This window comes from Dryas octopetala, chromosome 8 (assembly GCF_963921425.1).
Source record: "Dryas octopetala chromosome 8, drDryOcto1.1, whole genome shotgun sequence".
Lineage (NCBI taxonomy): Eukaryota > Viridiplantae > Streptophyta > Magnoliopsida > Rosales > Rosaceae > Dryas > Dryas octopetala.
The window spans coordinates 6,931,323-6,949,353 of record NC_141373.1 but is presented as its reverse complement, the minus strand read 5'-3'; the positions used below and the strand labels follow the sequence as shown (position 1 = coordinate 6,949,353).

Sequence of the window (18,031 nt, the reverse complement as noted above, 5' to 3'; positions counted from 1 at the left end):
CATTTTGTGTTATTTAAAATATTTCCATGCATTAATTTTGTGGCAAAATTAAATATTATGATGCTATATGTATTATTTGCTTTAAAAGACTGTAAATTTTATTTGAAATAAGAACACATATCACTATATCATTAAAGATTCTAACATACACGTTACATGATTGTCTTATTAAAAAATATCTCACTAAAGCCTATAGTTCAATAATTTATTAATTCATTTTCTTTTTTACATATATATAATTTTTTATTTTCAACTTTGAGTCCTCTCTTGATAGTTGATACCTTTTTATAGTTAACTTTTTGAGTTTTATTAGGGAATTCGAATTTGAAAACTAAACCGGCCTTATAATGGTCAAGTCAGCATTATGGACTGTTTGATCCAGATCGATAAAGTTGGGATAAATAGCATTTTCCTCATCTTAACAGCAATATACTCATCCTTATCCAATTGCAAGTTCAAAAAATGTACAAGTTTTGAAATCTGTTAAGAACAATCCTTGCCTTCTTTATGTTACTCTTTAGTAATGTTTTTACTGTGAGCTGTTGCCTGTTGGTGATATCTGGTTTTGTGAATGAGATTATCTAGCATTTATAAGCTAGCAAATTAAAGAAAAACAGTTGCATGAGCTGGCAGCAACGCCATGGCAGCGGCGGTGGAAAGAAATCAGCCTCACTTACCCGACCATGTTATCGACATCGACACAATCCTCCGACTCATTCTGACTAAACCCACTAAATCTGCTGTACGCATAAGCTTTCTTTCTAAGCAATGGGAAGCTATATGGTCTTCGGTCCCCATAATAGATTTCGACGAAGGAGAGCCACATGATGACGATGATCACAAACTTCAACACACAAAGTTCATCAATTTCGTGAACAAGTATTTGGAATTCCGTGAGAAAGTAGACAAGCAATTAGTACTCTTAGATAAATTCAAGCTTCACATGATGAGGTACGACGATACCAGAATAGATAAGTGGTTGAGTTTTGCATTTGATAGAAGCGTGGAAGAGTTAGATATCAGCTTTGGAAGCAAAAATGACTGCCATAAGTACTGCATGTTTATCCCTGCAGCCTCTGCAAAATCTATAACTAGTTTAAAATTGGAGCATGTGGTTTTCGAGGATGGACCTAATTAGCAACCCCATCACCACTTCAAGCCATCAAACATCACCTAATTAGCAACCCCATCACTTAAACATTTGACCCAACTCCGAGATCATATCCCTTAAAGGTACCACACTCCACGGTTTTGAGGGATAGAGTTTTCAAGGACGGAAGGTTTACTTAGGCTTATTCGCGTCAATGTCTCTGAAAGTAACTTCGATTTTCAATTTGCCTCTTGAAACTTTATTCTTCTCACTTTACCCCTCAAACTTTACAAAATACTACCATATTCCGCTAACTCTGTCTATGAGTCCGTGGGCAATAAACTGCCACGTCTACCACGTCGGAATCTGATATTTTTTTGTACAGTTCAAGGGGTAAAGTGAAAGAAATAAAGTTTCAAGGGGCAAACCGAAAATTGAAGTTACTTTCAGAAGGCATTGACGTGAAAAAGCCTAAGTAAACCTTCCGTCCTTGAAAACTCTATCCCTCAAAACCGTGGAGTGTGGTACCTTTCCGCAGTTTGATCTGGGGTTGCCCTTCCATCGAGAATTTGTCATCAACTTCATGTTCTTTTCACTGCATGACTCGGTGTCCATGGCTTACCTTTTCGAATTCTCATCTCAAATCCTTGCAATTTATGTATTGTTAGTGTGAGCATGTACTCGTAGTTGAAGCTAGGAATCTTGAATCTTTTAGGACATGTCGAGTTCATGTACTTTCGTGCATGCTACAACTTGAAATATATCAACATTCAAGCAGAGCATCTAAGACACCTTTCATTATGTCAATTAATCCAAGATGGTCTAGAGGCCACAATAAATACCCCAAATCTGGATTATGTATTTTTCAATGGTTCTTTGAAGTTTAACCTTTCTTTGGAAGCTCCAAATTTATTGAAGGCTTTAATCAGACTTCCGTTCGGCAGCGAAGAACCCACCATCAAGTACTGGTCATGGGAACATTTTTCTACTCTAGACAGATTTTCTTTAAAAATTTGGTAGCTGCAAAGTAATTCAGCTCTCTGTTCATGACGCTGAGGTGGGTTTATTTTATATACATAAGTTCTGCAATTGATTTTTATATATTGATGGGTAATATTGTTCTTTTGTCATGGATCACATATTCACTTAAGAGTCAATCCAATAAATAAATTATCTAAGTATTTTATGTTGCCAAATTGTGCGACAAGAGAACAATAAGTATTCCAATATAAATGTATACATGTCTATATTGATGCGCCGTTATAGCTAACTTGTTAGTTGTGGATGGTAGGTAGGCACTCATATTTCCAAAAAATTTCAGAAAGACCTTCCCTCCATCATTGCCTAGTCTCAAAGAGCTTTGCGTCTTCCTCAAGCCTTCTGATTGGTCAAAGGTGAGAGATCGTTCTGACTTTAGGAGTTCTTTACTTTGGATGGCACCTTCTGCAGGGATTGATATACCACAATGATATTACCAATTTTAAGGGACTCGGAAACCGTCCGTGTGGAGTAAAGTTTTTGGGCATAAGATTGAGATCAAGAAGTTGCAAAATGTTCTTTAGATCATTCAGAAATACTTACTAGCTAGTAAGCAGGGTTTTCCAGTTCTATAGAATGGAAAATTAATTGTTACCAATTAAGTTTCTTACTCTGGATGCAAATTAAGGTTGTGTTTCAAAAGAGTTCAGTATGCTATTCTTCTCAATGTTGTACTGCCAATTTTGTTGAATTAAGACTGGTTTCAGTTTATACTTACTTCATTATTAATTGTTTTCGTTTGGTAATTAATTAATGGATGAAATACTACACAGAGGGTATGACAGTATAGTACTCTTCTTACCACCATTGATGGAGCTTCTGCTCCATCCTATCAGTTATATATAGCAATATAGTTGCTAAGCAGACCAAAGAGTACACTTGCTGCCGGAAACATTTGTATAAAAACACAGGGCAACCAGAAACCGACATCAGAGGAACAAGAAATGAATGTTTTAACTAGAAACCAACACCTTTATCAAGAGAGCAACCAACAAACAACCCCTGGCCAAAGACAACCAATATCACTCCAAGATTGTGATGTGCAACTTCGTACTTGTCTTTGGCTTGCTTCATTTTCACATGGCCCTTCGTTGTTTGCTCACTCCCTTTATTTACTTTGGTGATCAAAATATCACTTAATTGTGGTCACCTCTAGCTAGCCATCGACCTAACATCTACCCCCTTTGGATTTTGTGTCACTCAACTGTTACCACTCTGACTAGTGGTTTCAAAATATATACGTACCCTTTGTCCTCCTCAACTGCTTTGGGAATGCATGTATATTGTGGCCATGCTGGGTTTCTGGTAAAGCAAAAGGCGGACCAATACTTTCAGAACCAACTGGCTGTCGGGCCTAAATTACTGAAATATTGGCAAATGGCAATGTATGCTTTTCGAAATTCATTGCAAACAGTTTCTTTGTCTTGCATTATAACATCCTTCACCAACTTTCCCAACTTGTAAATGGGTGGCCTTTTTTAATTATGATTTTTTTTTTTCAATGTGGCATGCATTTTGTGTTATTCGCGGTATTTTGAAATATATTTAGCATTAGGCTTGTCGATCTGTGGAGGATCTATGTAATCGAGTGAGGTCTATCGTCCTTTTACATAATTGATTTGCCTACATGAATTAGTTCTGCATTCATATTTTCTGAAGGTGAAAATAAGATATTCGACGAAATGTTTAAAAAAAGTTGAGGTAGATAGCTTCTTGTATTTTCCCGCACTCATACATGAAAAAAGATTTCCTAATCTACCAAAGTACGTAGTGTTTGATCGTTGAGATAAGTGGAACCAAGTTTCTACATGACATTGTTATGACTGTGTCCCAATTTGATTGTGAGCAGTCAATCAATTTTTAGGCCACTGAACGTGAGTCTTGGACTATTGTTCAATTTAATTGTAATAGTCTAATTCACTCTAATATCCCAAACGATAGGATTAAGAACACTACACTACTACAGTCATGGAAAAATCATATAATTGGTAGCCACACATTTCTTCAAAGAAAAGTCCTCAAGTTATAGCAGTTGTGGTGGTCATGTCTACCAAAACTACTGACGTGGTGGTCAATACTACTATATTGGTATTGATGAAGGGAAGTGATTTTTTCATTGATTGTTTGGATATATAATGCCCTTGTGGTTATTGTAAGGGTCTTACAGTTATCCACTTCATACTTGGCTTTACTCAACTTCACTATGGGTAAAATTAGTGCATTAAGTAGAGGTGCTTCCTCTGCAATTGGCTCGTACTATTAAAAGGACTTCAAAAGGTTCAAATGCATGCATAGCCACATATAATCCGAGTTGATATCAACTCATGTCTCACCACATTTAGGAAAAAGCCATATTAATTTGTTACTATTTTGTGTGTATGGTCAAGAGGGATCAAGGGAGCATGCCATGTGTGTTTAGGAAATAGTAGACCTTTCAAAACATTAATTAGACAACTTAAAAGACGATGACAGCCAGCTAGCTAGAGAGCCAAATTTGAGGTTTGAAACTTGTCTGTGTAATTAGTTGAGTTTCCACACAAGTTTTTCTGGTGTAGTTTGATATCTAATATGATTTAAGATAAATTTCAGATACCTGCAATTATATGTAAATCATATAATTCAGTGTGTTAAAAATACGTTCAATAAACATATGAATTTAGAATGTCCCATTTAATAACTTGTTTTATGTTGACCTTAACTACTCAAATAGAAAGAGTGGACCATAGAGGCTTTATTTAATACAAAATATTTTTTTTCCCTCCTTACTAAATTAAGTTAGTAACTAATGTGGTTGAATCCAAGATATTTTAAGGATATGCAATTCTTATCTAACAAAGTGAAACTTATTTCAGCAGTAAATTAAGTATTTATCCTGACATGAATGACAAAAGTTTGATACTTTGATGAGTCTCATTGTCTCTTGAAACAGAATGATTTAAATTAATTTTTTTTTTAAAAAGATACTTCTTTGCCTGTGACATAATTTCCACCGCTAATAATTACAAAAAAGAAAAAGAAAAAAAGAAGTGGTTTCATATGTTTGGCCTAAATGTTTGGTAAGAAAATTGGAAACACATCATAAAGAATGAAGTCTTTGGTGAACTGGGGTTGGGCCGAAGACAAAAGCTCCTCATTAGTCATTATAACACTTGGATTCGAACCCTACACTCTCCCTGTAATAAAAAAAAAAAAAACAAAAAAGAATGAAGTACGTGTACGTCTTTAGAGCGAAACTTAGAAGGGCCCAAAAAAATAAAACAGAAAAAGGCGGGTGGGCAGCTGTTTGGCGGGTCGACCCGACCGTTGTTTTTCCTGGTAAATGGTTTTCTTTCGTGGAATTGTTGTGGTTAGGAGAGGTGCGTTTCGGCAGAGGAAGAAAGAGCGAGCGAGAGAAAAAGGAAAGGTCAGTGGGTGGTGGTGGTGGTTGTTCATCCATGGCAACCCTTCCCTCCTTCGTCTCCTCCTCTTCTCTTCCTCTACTTCCTCTGCGCCCTCCTCAGCTTCTTCTGCGCCTTCCTCCTCCTCCTCCTCTCTTCCGCTGCAACACGAACCCTAGAAAACTCTCCGCCGTAGTTCTCGCTTCTTCTTCCTCTTCTTCTTCTTCTTCTTCTTCTTCTTCGCCTTTTGACGATTTCAGCTCCACAAGCCGCTCACGCCCAATCCTGTCCTCCAAGGTCAGCTATTATCTCTCTCGCAGTTCGTGTTTTTTGTTGTTGAATTTGTGTTAATTTGTGTTACTCGAACGTCTTTGGTGAAGAACTTGTTGGATTTTAGCTCCAGTTGGCTTAGTTTAAGATTTAAGAGACGGAAAATTGTAAAAGGAATGTGGACTGAATTGGGACCGAGTTCAAAGCATTGGCATGAGTATTAACTCGGGTAAACTCTATGCCACAGAGCTTATATGTGAAAAAGTATCATGTTTTACAATCAGGGAAGTTGATACATCATTGCATACTAATGCAAAATTTGTTTGTTTTGGGAGACTTTTTTTTTGTTGTTGGGAAGAAACAAATTTTATTCCTTTTCAATGAACCATTACAATGCAGTTAGGAAGAGCTATTGGACACTATTTCTTGATATACTGTGGTCGTTATATTGGGGAAAACTAGTTTTGAGTTTGTCCATGACTTTGTAGATTATGTTCTTATTTTGTGGTAGACAATGACGTTTCTATTTCACACACACATAAATATTATCTCTCAAGACTATATAACATAGTATGTTGCTAGACTGTCAATTTGGACCATTGATCAGGTGGGTTTTTGTTTGGATATAACCCATATTGAGAGTTTGATAACATACATGCCAGATATCTAAGAGGAGAACATTTTTTCATTATTGAAAAAGAATTATATAGTAGCCAAAATATATAGGAAAATTTTCAGTTGTGGGACATCATAGACGTCGTGTATCATTGCAGAGGAATTGATCTTGTTTTCTGCCCAATGAAGTCAATGCAATCAATGACATTGAGGATTGTCACTCATCTATGATGTCTCGTAAATGAAATGCCCTATATATATATATATATATGTATATATCATAATTAATGAATATGTTTGTTTATTAACGATAGTTTTTTTGTTTGTGTTATTTGTCCATTCTTTCAGAAATCGGTTCTCTCAAATTTGATACAAGAGATAGAACCCTTGAACGTGAGCCTTATCCAAAAAGACGTTCCACCTACTACTGTGGACGCCATGAAAAGGACCATTTCGGGCATGTTGGGCTTGCTTCCATCTGATCAATTTCAAGTTCTTATCGAGGCTCTATGGGAACCCCTCTCTAAGTTGTTGGTTTCTTCGATGATGACTGGGTATGCCAATCTTCTTTACGAGATTCAACAATTTAGTTATATTTAATCATTCTCTTTTTGGCTGTTTTGAGTGAGAGAGAGGAAGAAAGAGAGAGAACTCTATTATTGTTTGGTGGCTGTTATAGCCCTTGCTTGATTTCCTTTATTGATGCCTGTATTCAGTTTTTCCCATTCCTTAGTCAACAATAAGTTTAGTGTAAATATTTACTTTATGCAAACTCTAACTCAGATTATGAGCGTTGAAATAGACATACTATGAGATATTTTCACTTAAAGAACATTTTTATTCTTTGCCAACTGATATCAATTAAAATTCTGGAGATATACTTGACACACTATGGTTTTTCTTCTTTTGTCACAGGTATACTTTAAGGAATGCTGAATATAGGCTTTGCCTAGAACGAAATTTCGATATAGGTGAAGATAAGCTTGAAAAACAAACACCAGGAAATTCTAAAGTTGATTTTCAAGGGATGTTGCTTGAAAGTGCAAATATAATCAAATTTCTTGCAAAAGATGAGTTGTCATCCAAAGCTGGAGAAGTTAGTGAAGACACATCGGAGAATATTGATATTCAAGGCCTCGGTGAAGTGTCTCCTGAGGCCCAACAATATATTCTTCATTTGCAGGCTCATTTATCTTTGGTCAAAAAGGTATTCAATAGCATTATATGGCATCTTCCATGGTAGGAAAATAAGTTCAAGTTAATCATATAAATTTGTTGGATTTCATGATTCTTTCAATATTTAGCTCAACTTATCCTATATGGTACAGCAGAGTGAAGCGATGAAAAGCCATTATGTTGTCTTTCATGTCAAGCCTTGAATTGTACCATGGAACCAGAAAGTTCTATTTATTTGCTTATACTGGTTGAGTTTTCTTCTGATCGAAAACCTCTAGTCTTTTGATTGTGGTTTTTTCATTGCAGCTATTGGAAACAAAATAAATCATGTACTGCATGTTTTGAATTTCATTTTTGTTTCTAACTTCAGTTTTCATTGACATTAATTGAGATTCTCTCCATCTTTATCGACCACAGATGAATTTTTTGTATTTAAATGAGTTCTCATATTTCTTTTTTGCTTTCTTGAAGGAACTCCATGATGTCAAGAGGAAAAGTGCTGCTCTTCAAATGCAACAGTTTGTTGGGGAAGAAAAGAATGATTTACTGGACTATTTGAGATCGCTACAGCCAGAAAAGGTTTCTATTAATTCTCTGCAACATTCAAAATTTTCTTTCCTACTTTGGTATTCTTAATAGTAAGTGAATTCAGTATATTCTGATTGTGAATCTTCATATGTAGTCATTTTCTAGTGATAGATGCGGTTTTTGCAGGCTTTATATCAGGTTTGGTGATTGTTAGCTTTTTAATGCTAGTTCTTGTACAGCAGTACCATCCTGCAATGAATACCTGGCTATTTCTTTGGAGTCTAATCAGAACTTATGTACTGAGAGTGATGATGTTGTAAATTAAACTTTTTTCTCTAGGGATTTGCCCCTACAACCTGTTTGACCTATGAAGTTCCCTTGAAATCCCTTTTCTTGATAAGATGACATAAGAAAAGGGAAGTGAAATTTTATGATGGTTAGTCTAACATTTTTTTCCCTTTTCCTATCCTCTATACATCCAAAACGGGATTATTGCTATTTGTTTCTTCCTTTTTCTGTCAAGATAAATGAGAAATTCAAGGATCGTATGATAGCAGTTTCTGACATTTTTGTTTAACTTGGAAAATACCCAGGTTGAGAACTGAGGCTTTTTTTGGTGTACCCAGTTGCATTGCTGCCATCGTTCCTATAATAGTGGAAAATATTGTCTCATTTTCCACAGATTGATTTGATCTCTTAAACTATTAAATCTTCACCATGCTTTATACTCCTTGAGTAGACCAGACATTAGTCCATGAATGCAATCCTTCACTTGCCCCATCTTTTAAACTAATAATATATGTTGACATGGAAGCCTAATTCATGTCCATGGATGTATAGGGATGAGGTGTGGCTTTTGGTTAACTTTCGGACTCCCTTGTTGGAAATTATCAGGTTACAGTAACATAATTTTACATTGATCTTTCTAATTTTTCTTCCTGTCTTTGAGATTGGGATAGAATTGATAATTATTACCAAATTTCTTCCTCCATGTAATGTCTGCAGTATGGTTGTGCTATAACCTTGGGGTTTAGATGGGTAACCATGTTTCAAATTTATCCTCTTTTAGAACCCCCTGGTCGGTTCTAATTGCTATTTTGTGACTGACACAATTGTCTCTATGAACAGGTAGCTGAGCTATCAGAACCAACGTCCCCTGAACTGAAAGAAATAATCCACTCTGTTGTCCATGGTCTCCTTGCAACCCTTTCTCCAAAGATGCAGTCCAAGGCACCTTCTTTATCAGAGAATGGCTCCACTGGAGTAATAGATGTTGGGAGTGAAGATTGTGCAGAACTTGTTGAGAACACTTCCCTTCAGTTTCAGCCCCTTATTTCATTAACGCGGGACTACCTGGCACGTCTCCTCTTCTGGTTAGGCCAGCAACTTTTTCTGTTTTTAATTCTGTTAAGGGTGTTTTCCCTCCACCTTATTGGGTGCTTGATTGTTGTCTGGAAATTTGGAATTTGGCCCAGAAAATAGTTTTTTTGTTAGAAATTTCCTGGTTGATTTTAAGTTGTGAAGTTACTTTTTATTTAGTTTCTTTTCAATTATCTTTCCCAATTATTATGTGGTCCTACTGGTCTTCCAAAATGAACTCGTAATCCATTTTTATTAATCCAGTTTTTTCTTTTTCTTAAGGTGCATGCTGTTAGGACACTACCTCAAGGGCCTCGAGTATCGGATGGAGCTGACCGAACTTCTATCCCTGACAAGCGATGCTGAAAGTGATACCTTTGATGGCAATCAGATTGCTTAAATGTTTGTCTCCCTCCAATTTGTGTATATAGGTGTTAATCAGTGTATACAAAATTTGTTTTTTCAATATGAAGACGGCATACACTCACCGATGGAGAGATTTCATTATTCCCAAAAACTGTACATCTTGTTTTATTGTCTTAAATGTAACACACCATTATCGTTAGTAATGTCTCACTTAAGTCTTATCCCAACGAAAAGGTGAAGGAAAATGATGTTCTTGATGTTGCCAAATGAATGCACGGAATCGAAATATACGGTACGGGATTTGGGTAGTGCCCGACTTTTGTGTGGGGTGAAATGTGTTTTGTCGTCTGAAAGTACTGTCTGACTTCTGTCATTTCAGTGATCACAGGTCTTGAGCATAACTCCAAGTTCCAAGATTTGCTTGTCATCAAAGTACTAGTTTTTTTTTTTTTTTTGGTCGAACATCAAAGTACTAGTTCCCTTGGCCAAAAAAGTACTACTTCAACGCACCATCTTGGCATCTTGCAGACCATGCCTTATAAATTGATTAGGTTTTCTTTTTTAATTCATTACTCTTTTGTACAAAAAAACTATTTACATTAACTATGAATACAGTGAAGAGCAATTTTGCTGGACCCATTTAACTTAAGTGTATGTTCACTTCCTATTTAAAATGTTGATATGTGTTTATAAAACTAATTATGAGTTAATTTATTATATTTAATTATTATAATGATGAAAGAGAAAAATAATTTGACTAACTCTTTTCTACTTTTATCCATATCTTTTATTAATCTAACTTTTTTCTACTTTTTTATCATTCAAAAATTTCTTTTTTTTTTTTTTCCTAACCATTTATGCTTCTTTTTTTGGCTCTTCTCTAGAACGCAAAATGGCTCTTCTCCAATACCCAAGAAAAAACCTTAGTTGTGTATTATGTTATGACATAATTATTTTTAACTCTAAAAAAATAAAGTAAAATTAAAGAGAGAGTGAGGTAGAATGAGAGGGGGTGGGTGGGTGGGTGGGTGGGGGAGGGATGCAAGGCAGAGAGTGGCATGGGCAGTGTCGCCGGAGGTGGAGGTGGGGCTAGGGGCGATCTGCAAAAGCAATGGTTGTTTTTTTTTTTTTTTGTTGGTTGTGTTGATTTTTTGTTCATTGGAGAGTTGCAAAAGAAGAAGAAAAATTGAAGGAAGATGAAAGGATTTGTCCCTCACCCGACCACACCTACCCATGCAGCCCTCCCTCATGAGCCCTTTCTTCACCCGACCGACCGACCCACCCACCTAGCCCCCTCCCTCCCTCACCCGACCACACCAAGCAACACCCGAGCCCACCCCCAACCTCCTCATCTCTCTCTCTTTTCTTCTCTCCTCCAAGCTTGCCTGCAACACCAATGGCCGAGCACATCATCTCTAGCTAGCACCCGAGCCCCACCTTTCTCTGAGCTCGCTTGCAACATCACGCCTCAACATGCTGCAACCACAACGAAGCACCCCTGGTTTTCCGAAAATCGCAGCTGGTTCGACGACTATATGCCGAATGGGTCGTGGATGTTCGGCGGCTACTTGTCGAATGGTTTGTGGATATTCGATGTGTGGCTGCTGAAGGAAACTCAAATTTTTGGCAAACCAGTGCCGAACGAAGGAGAAAGCAAATAGAAAAAGGGAGGGAGGGGAAAAGAAGAAAAGAGATAGAGGAGGAGGTTGGGGGTGGGGTCGAGTGTTGCTTACGGTGGTCGGGTGAGGGAGGGAGGGGGCTGGGTCGGTCGGTCGGTCGAGTGAAGAAAAGGCTGATGAAGAAGGGCTGCGTGGGTGGGTGTGGTCGGGTGAGGGAGATGAAGGGGCTGGGTGTGTGTTTTTATTGGTCTGTTAATGGGGTGTGCAAAAGAGAAAAAATAGAGTTGGTTTTTAGATGTGAGAAGGAGAGATGTGTCTTTTCTTTCAATTTTTTTTTTTTTTTTTTTACGAAAAGGTGTGTAAAAAGAAAAAAAATCCCTCTTTACAAAATGAAAGTTTGCACTTTGCATCTTTCTCAATAGCTCCCCCGATTATGCTTCCACACTTGCAACCATTTTCATTTCCTCAAAAACTCAGAACTTGCTGTTCATCTCAGTCTGCTCTTCACCTTCGCACTCTCTCCACCAATCCACTGCCCAATACATTCACCGATTTAGCTGCTTTCTTACAGGGCCGTATTTCACACCCTCATCTTCTTCAACTCCATGCCCAAGTCTTTCAAGTTGGTGCTCACCAGAACAACCTGATAGCCACTCGTCTCATCGGCCATTACCCATCCCATATCGCCCTTCGTGTCTTTCATCAGCTCCAAAAACCCAACATTTTTCCTTTCAATGCCACTATCAGGGTCTTGGCTGAAGAGGGTCTCTCCTCCCATGCCATTTCCCTCTTCAAAAGCTTGAAACAGAGCTCACTTTCGCCTAATGACTTCACCTTCTCGTTCCTTCTCAAGTCCTGCTTTCATTTCGATAATTCTCGTTATGTCAAACAGATTCACACCCATGTTGTGAAAATGGGGTTCCTTTGCAATTCATTTGTCTGTAATGGCCTACTTGCAGTGTACGCTAAGGGCCTTAAAGATTTGGCTTCTGCACGTTTGGTGTTTGATGAAATGCCTGACAAGGCTGCCGTTTGTTGTTGGACGTCGTTAATTGCCGGTCATGCTCAGTCAGGTCAGGCTGAAGAAGTTTTGAGGCTTTTCTTAATGATGGTTAATGAAAATTTGCGGCCAGAAGATGATACAGTGGTTAGTGTTTTGTCGGCGTGTTCAAATCTTGAGATAGTTGATGTTGAAAAATGGGTTACGATTCTATCCGAAGTTATCAGTAATGTTGATGCTAAGAATCTTGGTTGTGACTCTGTCAACACTGTTCTTGTATATTTGTATGGGAAATGGGGAAAGATTGAGGAGAGTAGGGAAAGATTTGATGAAATTGGTGATAATGGGAAGCGAAGTGTGCTTCCTTGGAATGCCATGATAGGTGCATATGTTCAAAATGGTTGTCCTCTGGAGTCTCTGAGTCTTTTCCGCTTAATGGTGGAAGATCCCAATCGTAGACCCAACCATGTTACAATGGTCAGTGTGCTTTCGGCTTGTGCTCAAGTTGGTGATTTAGACCTTGGTAGGTGGGTTCACCAGTACTTGAAATCTAAAGGAAGCAGAGGTGTGATTGGATCAAACAGAATTCTAGCCACTGCATTAATTGACATGTATTCCAAATGTGGGAGTTTGGAGTGTGCAAAAGAGGTCTTTGATCAGATGGTCTCCAAAGATATTGTTTCATTCAATGCCATGATCATGGGTCTTGCAGTTAACAGCGAAGGAGAGGAGGCATTGAGGCTATTCTCTAAAATCCAAGAGTTTGGTTTACAACCCAATGCCGGTACCTTCCTTGGTGCTTTATGTGCATGCAGCCACTCAGGTTTATCAGAGAAAGGACGTCAAATATTCAAGGATATGAACAAAGTGAGACACGAGCCAAAGTTAGAACATTATGCTTGCTACATAGACCTCCTTGCGCGAGGAGGACTAGTTGAACAAGCTCTCGAGGTTGCAACTTCCATGCCCTTTGAGCCTAATAGCTTTGTGTGGGGTGCTCTGCTTGGGGGTTGCCTGCTCCATTCTAGAGTAGACTTGGCCGAATATGTTTCCAATAGATTGGTTCAGTCGGACCCTGATCATTCCGGAGGCTATGTGATGCTGGCTAATGCGTTTGCATCTGGTCATCGATGGGGTGATGTCTCTGCGCTGAGGAGGCTTATGAAGGAAAAGGGGGTGAACAAGCAGCCTGGCTGTAGTTGGATCAGCATCAATGGGGTTGTGCATGAATTTCTTGTAGGGTGCCCATCACATACACAAATTGAGAGCATATATAATATGCTAAATGGGTTGGTGAGGCAAATGAAGATAGCAAGCCCTTAGGAGACCCAAGCACTCAAAACAGTCATGGGGAACACTGATTATTGTCTTCAATTTAGTTTTTAATGTTTTTTCTTCCTTTTCATTGCGTTAATGTGACACATACTGGAGAAATTACTTGACATACTGACCATTGTAAATGAGAGAATGGAAAAGATAATGTACGCCCAATTTTTAATTGTGTAATTTGTGTGCATTTGTTTTTGTTTTTTTTGTTTTTTGTTCAATTGTGCGCATTGATTCTTTTGAGGTGAAGATGTGCAAAACAGAACTTTTAGTTTCGAATAAAGGGTAAACTATACCCAGTGGTAGATCAAGAAATATTAGCTCATGGGTCAAAATTAAGAAGTGAATGGAGAATTTGGAATTTGTAAAATACAAAAGGTGGGGTGTAATTGCTCAGTTTGAGTCATTTTTCATTTTATATTCTTACCTTTAAAACTTTACAATATTCAAGTATGGAGTATTCAATACTATTCAAACTCAAGCATACCTAAGTAAGGTATTCAAGCATACCCAAGTTTTAGTCTAATTTTCTTTGAATTCTTTTGAGAGTTTAGGGTTTATGGTATAGTGTTTAGAATTTAGGGCTAAAGCCCTAAAACTCTAAATATGAAGTCATAAAATCTAAACTTTAAATGTTCAAACCCTAAAACAATCTACATTATTCAATAAAGTGTAATTCTACATAATTATAAAGTGTAATTCTACAAGAGTTACATTCTGCATCATAATAAAATAAAGTGTAATTGTTTACATATTATATCATAACAAAATAAAGTATTAACTCTGTGAGGATTACATAAGGCGTCAGAAAAAAAAAAGTGTAGTTGTAAGCTACTAGGAGTGGCTTAAAAAATGAGTGGTTTAAAAATAAATAGATTTTTTATATGAGTTTATCACGATCAAATATAAACCAAATTATTCCCAACTCGAGACCTAAATTTAAGTATTACATGTAACTGTGTAAGGTTATTTAAATCAATGCTCTGCATTACTTGTATTTCACTTTTACATTCTAAATTTCCTTTTGTCTCACTTTGCCCCTCTCCAAAACTTTAAGTTGCTTGTCACTTTGCCCCAATTTGACAACTTCGTTAACTTTTTTGGCCCCCATATTGAGGTGGCTTATAAATGAAAAATTTTGGAGAGGTATTTTTGTCTCCGGCCCTTTATTGGATGTGTTTTTTGTTTTTACTTTTAAAAATTTGTTGTACAGAAAAATATCTGTATTTTAAAATTTGTCATTACGCTATGCTAGTATAGGAGACGAAAAAATTAAGAGTTGAGATATTGGAGAAAAGTGACATACAAATTAGAATTTGGGAAACAAAGTGAGACATGAGTAATAATTTATGGGGCATTGTTATAAATAACCCTTATATTCAACATTTAATTCCTAATATATTCTTGAAAAAAAAAAAAAAAAAAGTTCCAAGTAAGCAATCCAATAAATAAGCCACAGAGAAAGCATCTCAAATCCATAACAAAGACACCAAAATTCAGTACTTTCAGTTTTTGAACTATCATATCAAATCCCGCACACAAGACAAAATAAAAAAAAACCCATAACTTATTCTCCAAAAAAATTTCAAACAAAGCCAGAAGATTTACACATATCATCAATCTGCAAATTTATTAAATGGCAATCTAATAGAGATGGGGTTTTTACTTTCTGATCAAAGAAACAAAGAGAGCTTGGTGCCTTGGTGGGATTTGGGGAAGCAGAGAAAGCATGTACGGAAGACGGAATAAAGAAAGAAAAGAGGAGAGAGAGAGGCCAGAGTTATTTTAGGGATCAAATCTTTTATTTATTTATTTATATTTTCCAGAAAATATATTTTGATTGATATATTGCCTTTTATTTTCTGTACAGGAACCTAAATCATTTTCGACATATTCAATTAAAGTTATGATTTAGGTTTTGTAGGGCCCTTCAAATGAAAAAATTATTGTGTATAATTATAACACTGTCACATAGTGTAATCAAATCCACATGTAATCTCACTTTAGTCATAACGATGTATGACTTGTGGAACCCACTCTGCGTTGTACTTCGATATTCAAAATTAGAGTCGTCTATTTTCTAGATTTTTATTCAAAGATCATCCAAAATAAAAAATTAGATAAATTATAAATTATTAAAATATTTAATTATGAATGAATAAATAGACAAATATTGTGATTTCGGTAAACACTTAAATGATAACTATTTAATCAAATAATTAAACAAGTTAAAAAAATCAAATGATTAAACAGTTTCGAATTTCTCATTACTAGAAAATGGGACAACAATCACTATACTATTTTCCACTGAGTGCGTTTATTGGCTTTTGATATTCCAGGGGACACTGTCGATGGAGTACATGTGTGCAATATATATTAGACACTGACCAACTGTGTCCACTAATCTATTACACATTGCCACAATGGCTAATTGGGTTTGCTGTCAGGCCCAATTCTTTTCACGGCTTGATGTGCAGTATCTGAGTATCATTAGGCACAACATTATGTGTCTTTCCGAGAAGTGTCAAACGGGCTAGGCCAGCACGCGCATTATACGACATGACATGATTCAAATAGGCACGGTACGGTATGAGTAAATGGGCCGGCTAGGGTTGAAGTTTTTAGCCCATTAGACACGACATGACACGAGCACAACATGGACCAAACACAAAACGAACACGAGCATGAAATGGGCTCGAATTAGGCTCGACATTATTTACATGTTTTTTTTTTCATTTTTAAAGAACTTTTCAACAAGAATATTCAATTTTCATGTAAAAGAATGTTAATATTTAATTATAATGAAGAAAAAATATTAATAATATTAGTTTTATCACCCTAAAAAATAAAAAAAGACCAGTGAGCCTGCCTATTTAAGGCACGGTACGAACACGAATGGCCTGTGGGCTTTGCCGGACCTAGGTCTTAACTATATAGGCCGGCTCGTGCATAGCATAAAAAGCACGATAGGCCTAACTTAAACGGGCCCATTTAACACCTCTAGTCTATCATTAATTTAAAATCTAAATTAGTTTCAAATATAATTTATATTTGACTTTCTCTCTCCTTCCTCGTTAAATTCAACATTAAATAATATAATTTTTCTCTTACTTTCTTCTTATCTTTATCATGATCTCTAAGTTTTTGCAAAGATTGTCCTCGAACAACAAGGTTAGTATGAGGAACTGTTTACAAGAGCAGTTAGATTAATTCAATGACTATATTTAACCTCACTCATACCCATTTTATTACCTAAAAACCCGTTTTAAATTACTAACCCTTAAAAAAATAAAAAACCTCACCCAACCCCATTTTATTCATCGTCCTATTTTTTACCCCATTTTGTAGAGATTGTATGTTCTACCTAAAATCGCAGAGTTAAAATCTAATATAAAATCAACAAACCAGGTTCATTTGATTAATCTAAAGGCTCTTCTAAAACTATTCTCATAATTTTAGTCTCTCATATTAGTCGGACTCCATCCTTGAATATAGACTTAGAAAATAAATGTCTCAATCATTAAAATACAATGTGAAGTGAGTCTTACAAGTCATACCTTAATATGACTAAAGTGAGTTATACCTCATTTGAAGGCCTATGTTAGAGTTCCTATACAAAATTATAATGTATTGAATTAAGTTGTCATTTCTAACCATTTAAAACAAAAAAATAGTGGATTCGTATAAGAGTATTTATATGTCAAATGTAAATATCAAATTTGTAAATACACAACTAGAAGTCTAGAATTGAATTCATTTTCAATCCCCTAATTAGCGATTGTCTTGCTAACTTATAAGTCTTCATCGCTATCCAAAAACAATTCACGATTGTCTTGTTACCAAAAAAACTTATTTGGCAACTTTGTGCTGAAACTGGTTTTGTCAAGTAGTATTGTCTCCTAATTTAAAGCTTCTAGCTTTGTTCTTTTATGAATAAATAACTTGCATATTTTTTGAGATAAAAAACCAAAACTAGCATGTAATTCTTTTCTTATTATGCAGTAAGATTAGGATAGTTCTAAAAAATGTTACTATTTTTTTGTATTAATTTATTTCATGATTTAACCAATTTGTTAGTTCCGAAGCAAAGATTTCCTTTTTGTTAATTTTGTCCTTTTTTCATTTTAATTTCTCATCATGAGGTCACTTGAGCAAATTAAATATAGTGATAAAATTAATTGAACCTTAAAATGAATTTAAGCTTGTCTAAAAACTTCCTGTGGTTACGTTTCTGTATGACTCATCATTTCCTTTTTTTTTTTTTTTG

The 18,031-nt window shown here is 36.2% G+C and overlaps 3 protein-coding genes across 3 annotated transcripts; all 3 read left to right on the top strand.

Annotated features, from left to right (window-relative positions):
* Positions 1-640: 640 nt before the first annotated feature.
* LOC147276640 (F-box/FBD/LRR-repeat protein At2g26030-like) lies at positions 641-1,138 on the top strand. The gene has a single exon (XM_086255540.1). It carries the CDS (start codon positions 641-643, stop codon positions 1,136-1,138), a length of 498 nt encoding a protein of 165 aa, XP_086111666.1.
* A 4,328-nt stretch (positions 1,139-5,466) lies between these two features.
* On the top strand, positions 5,467-10,042 carry LOC147276639 (MAR-binding filament-like protein). The gene is made up of 6 exons (XM_086255457.1): positions 5,467-5,802; positions 6,739-6,944; positions 7,306-7,597; positions 8,038-8,145; positions 9,223-9,467; positions 9,736-10,042. The coding sequence occupies exons 1-6, from the start codon at positions 5,563-5,565 to the stop codon at positions 9,851-9,853; spliced, it is 1,209 nt and encodes a 402-aa protein (XP_086111583.1). The 5' UTR covers positions 5,467-5,562; the 3' UTR covers positions 9,854-10,042.
* Positions 10,043-11,871: 1,829 nt separating this feature from the next.
* On the top strand, positions 11,872-13,918 carry LOC147276638 (putative pentatricopeptide repeat-containing protein At3g08820). The gene has a single exon (XM_086255046.1). The coding sequence runs from the start codon at positions 11,872-11,874 to the stop codon at positions 13,759-13,761; it is 1,890 nt and encodes a 629-aa protein (XP_086111172.1). The 3' UTR covers positions 13,762-13,918.
* Positions 13,919-18,031: the final 4,113 nt, after the last annotated feature.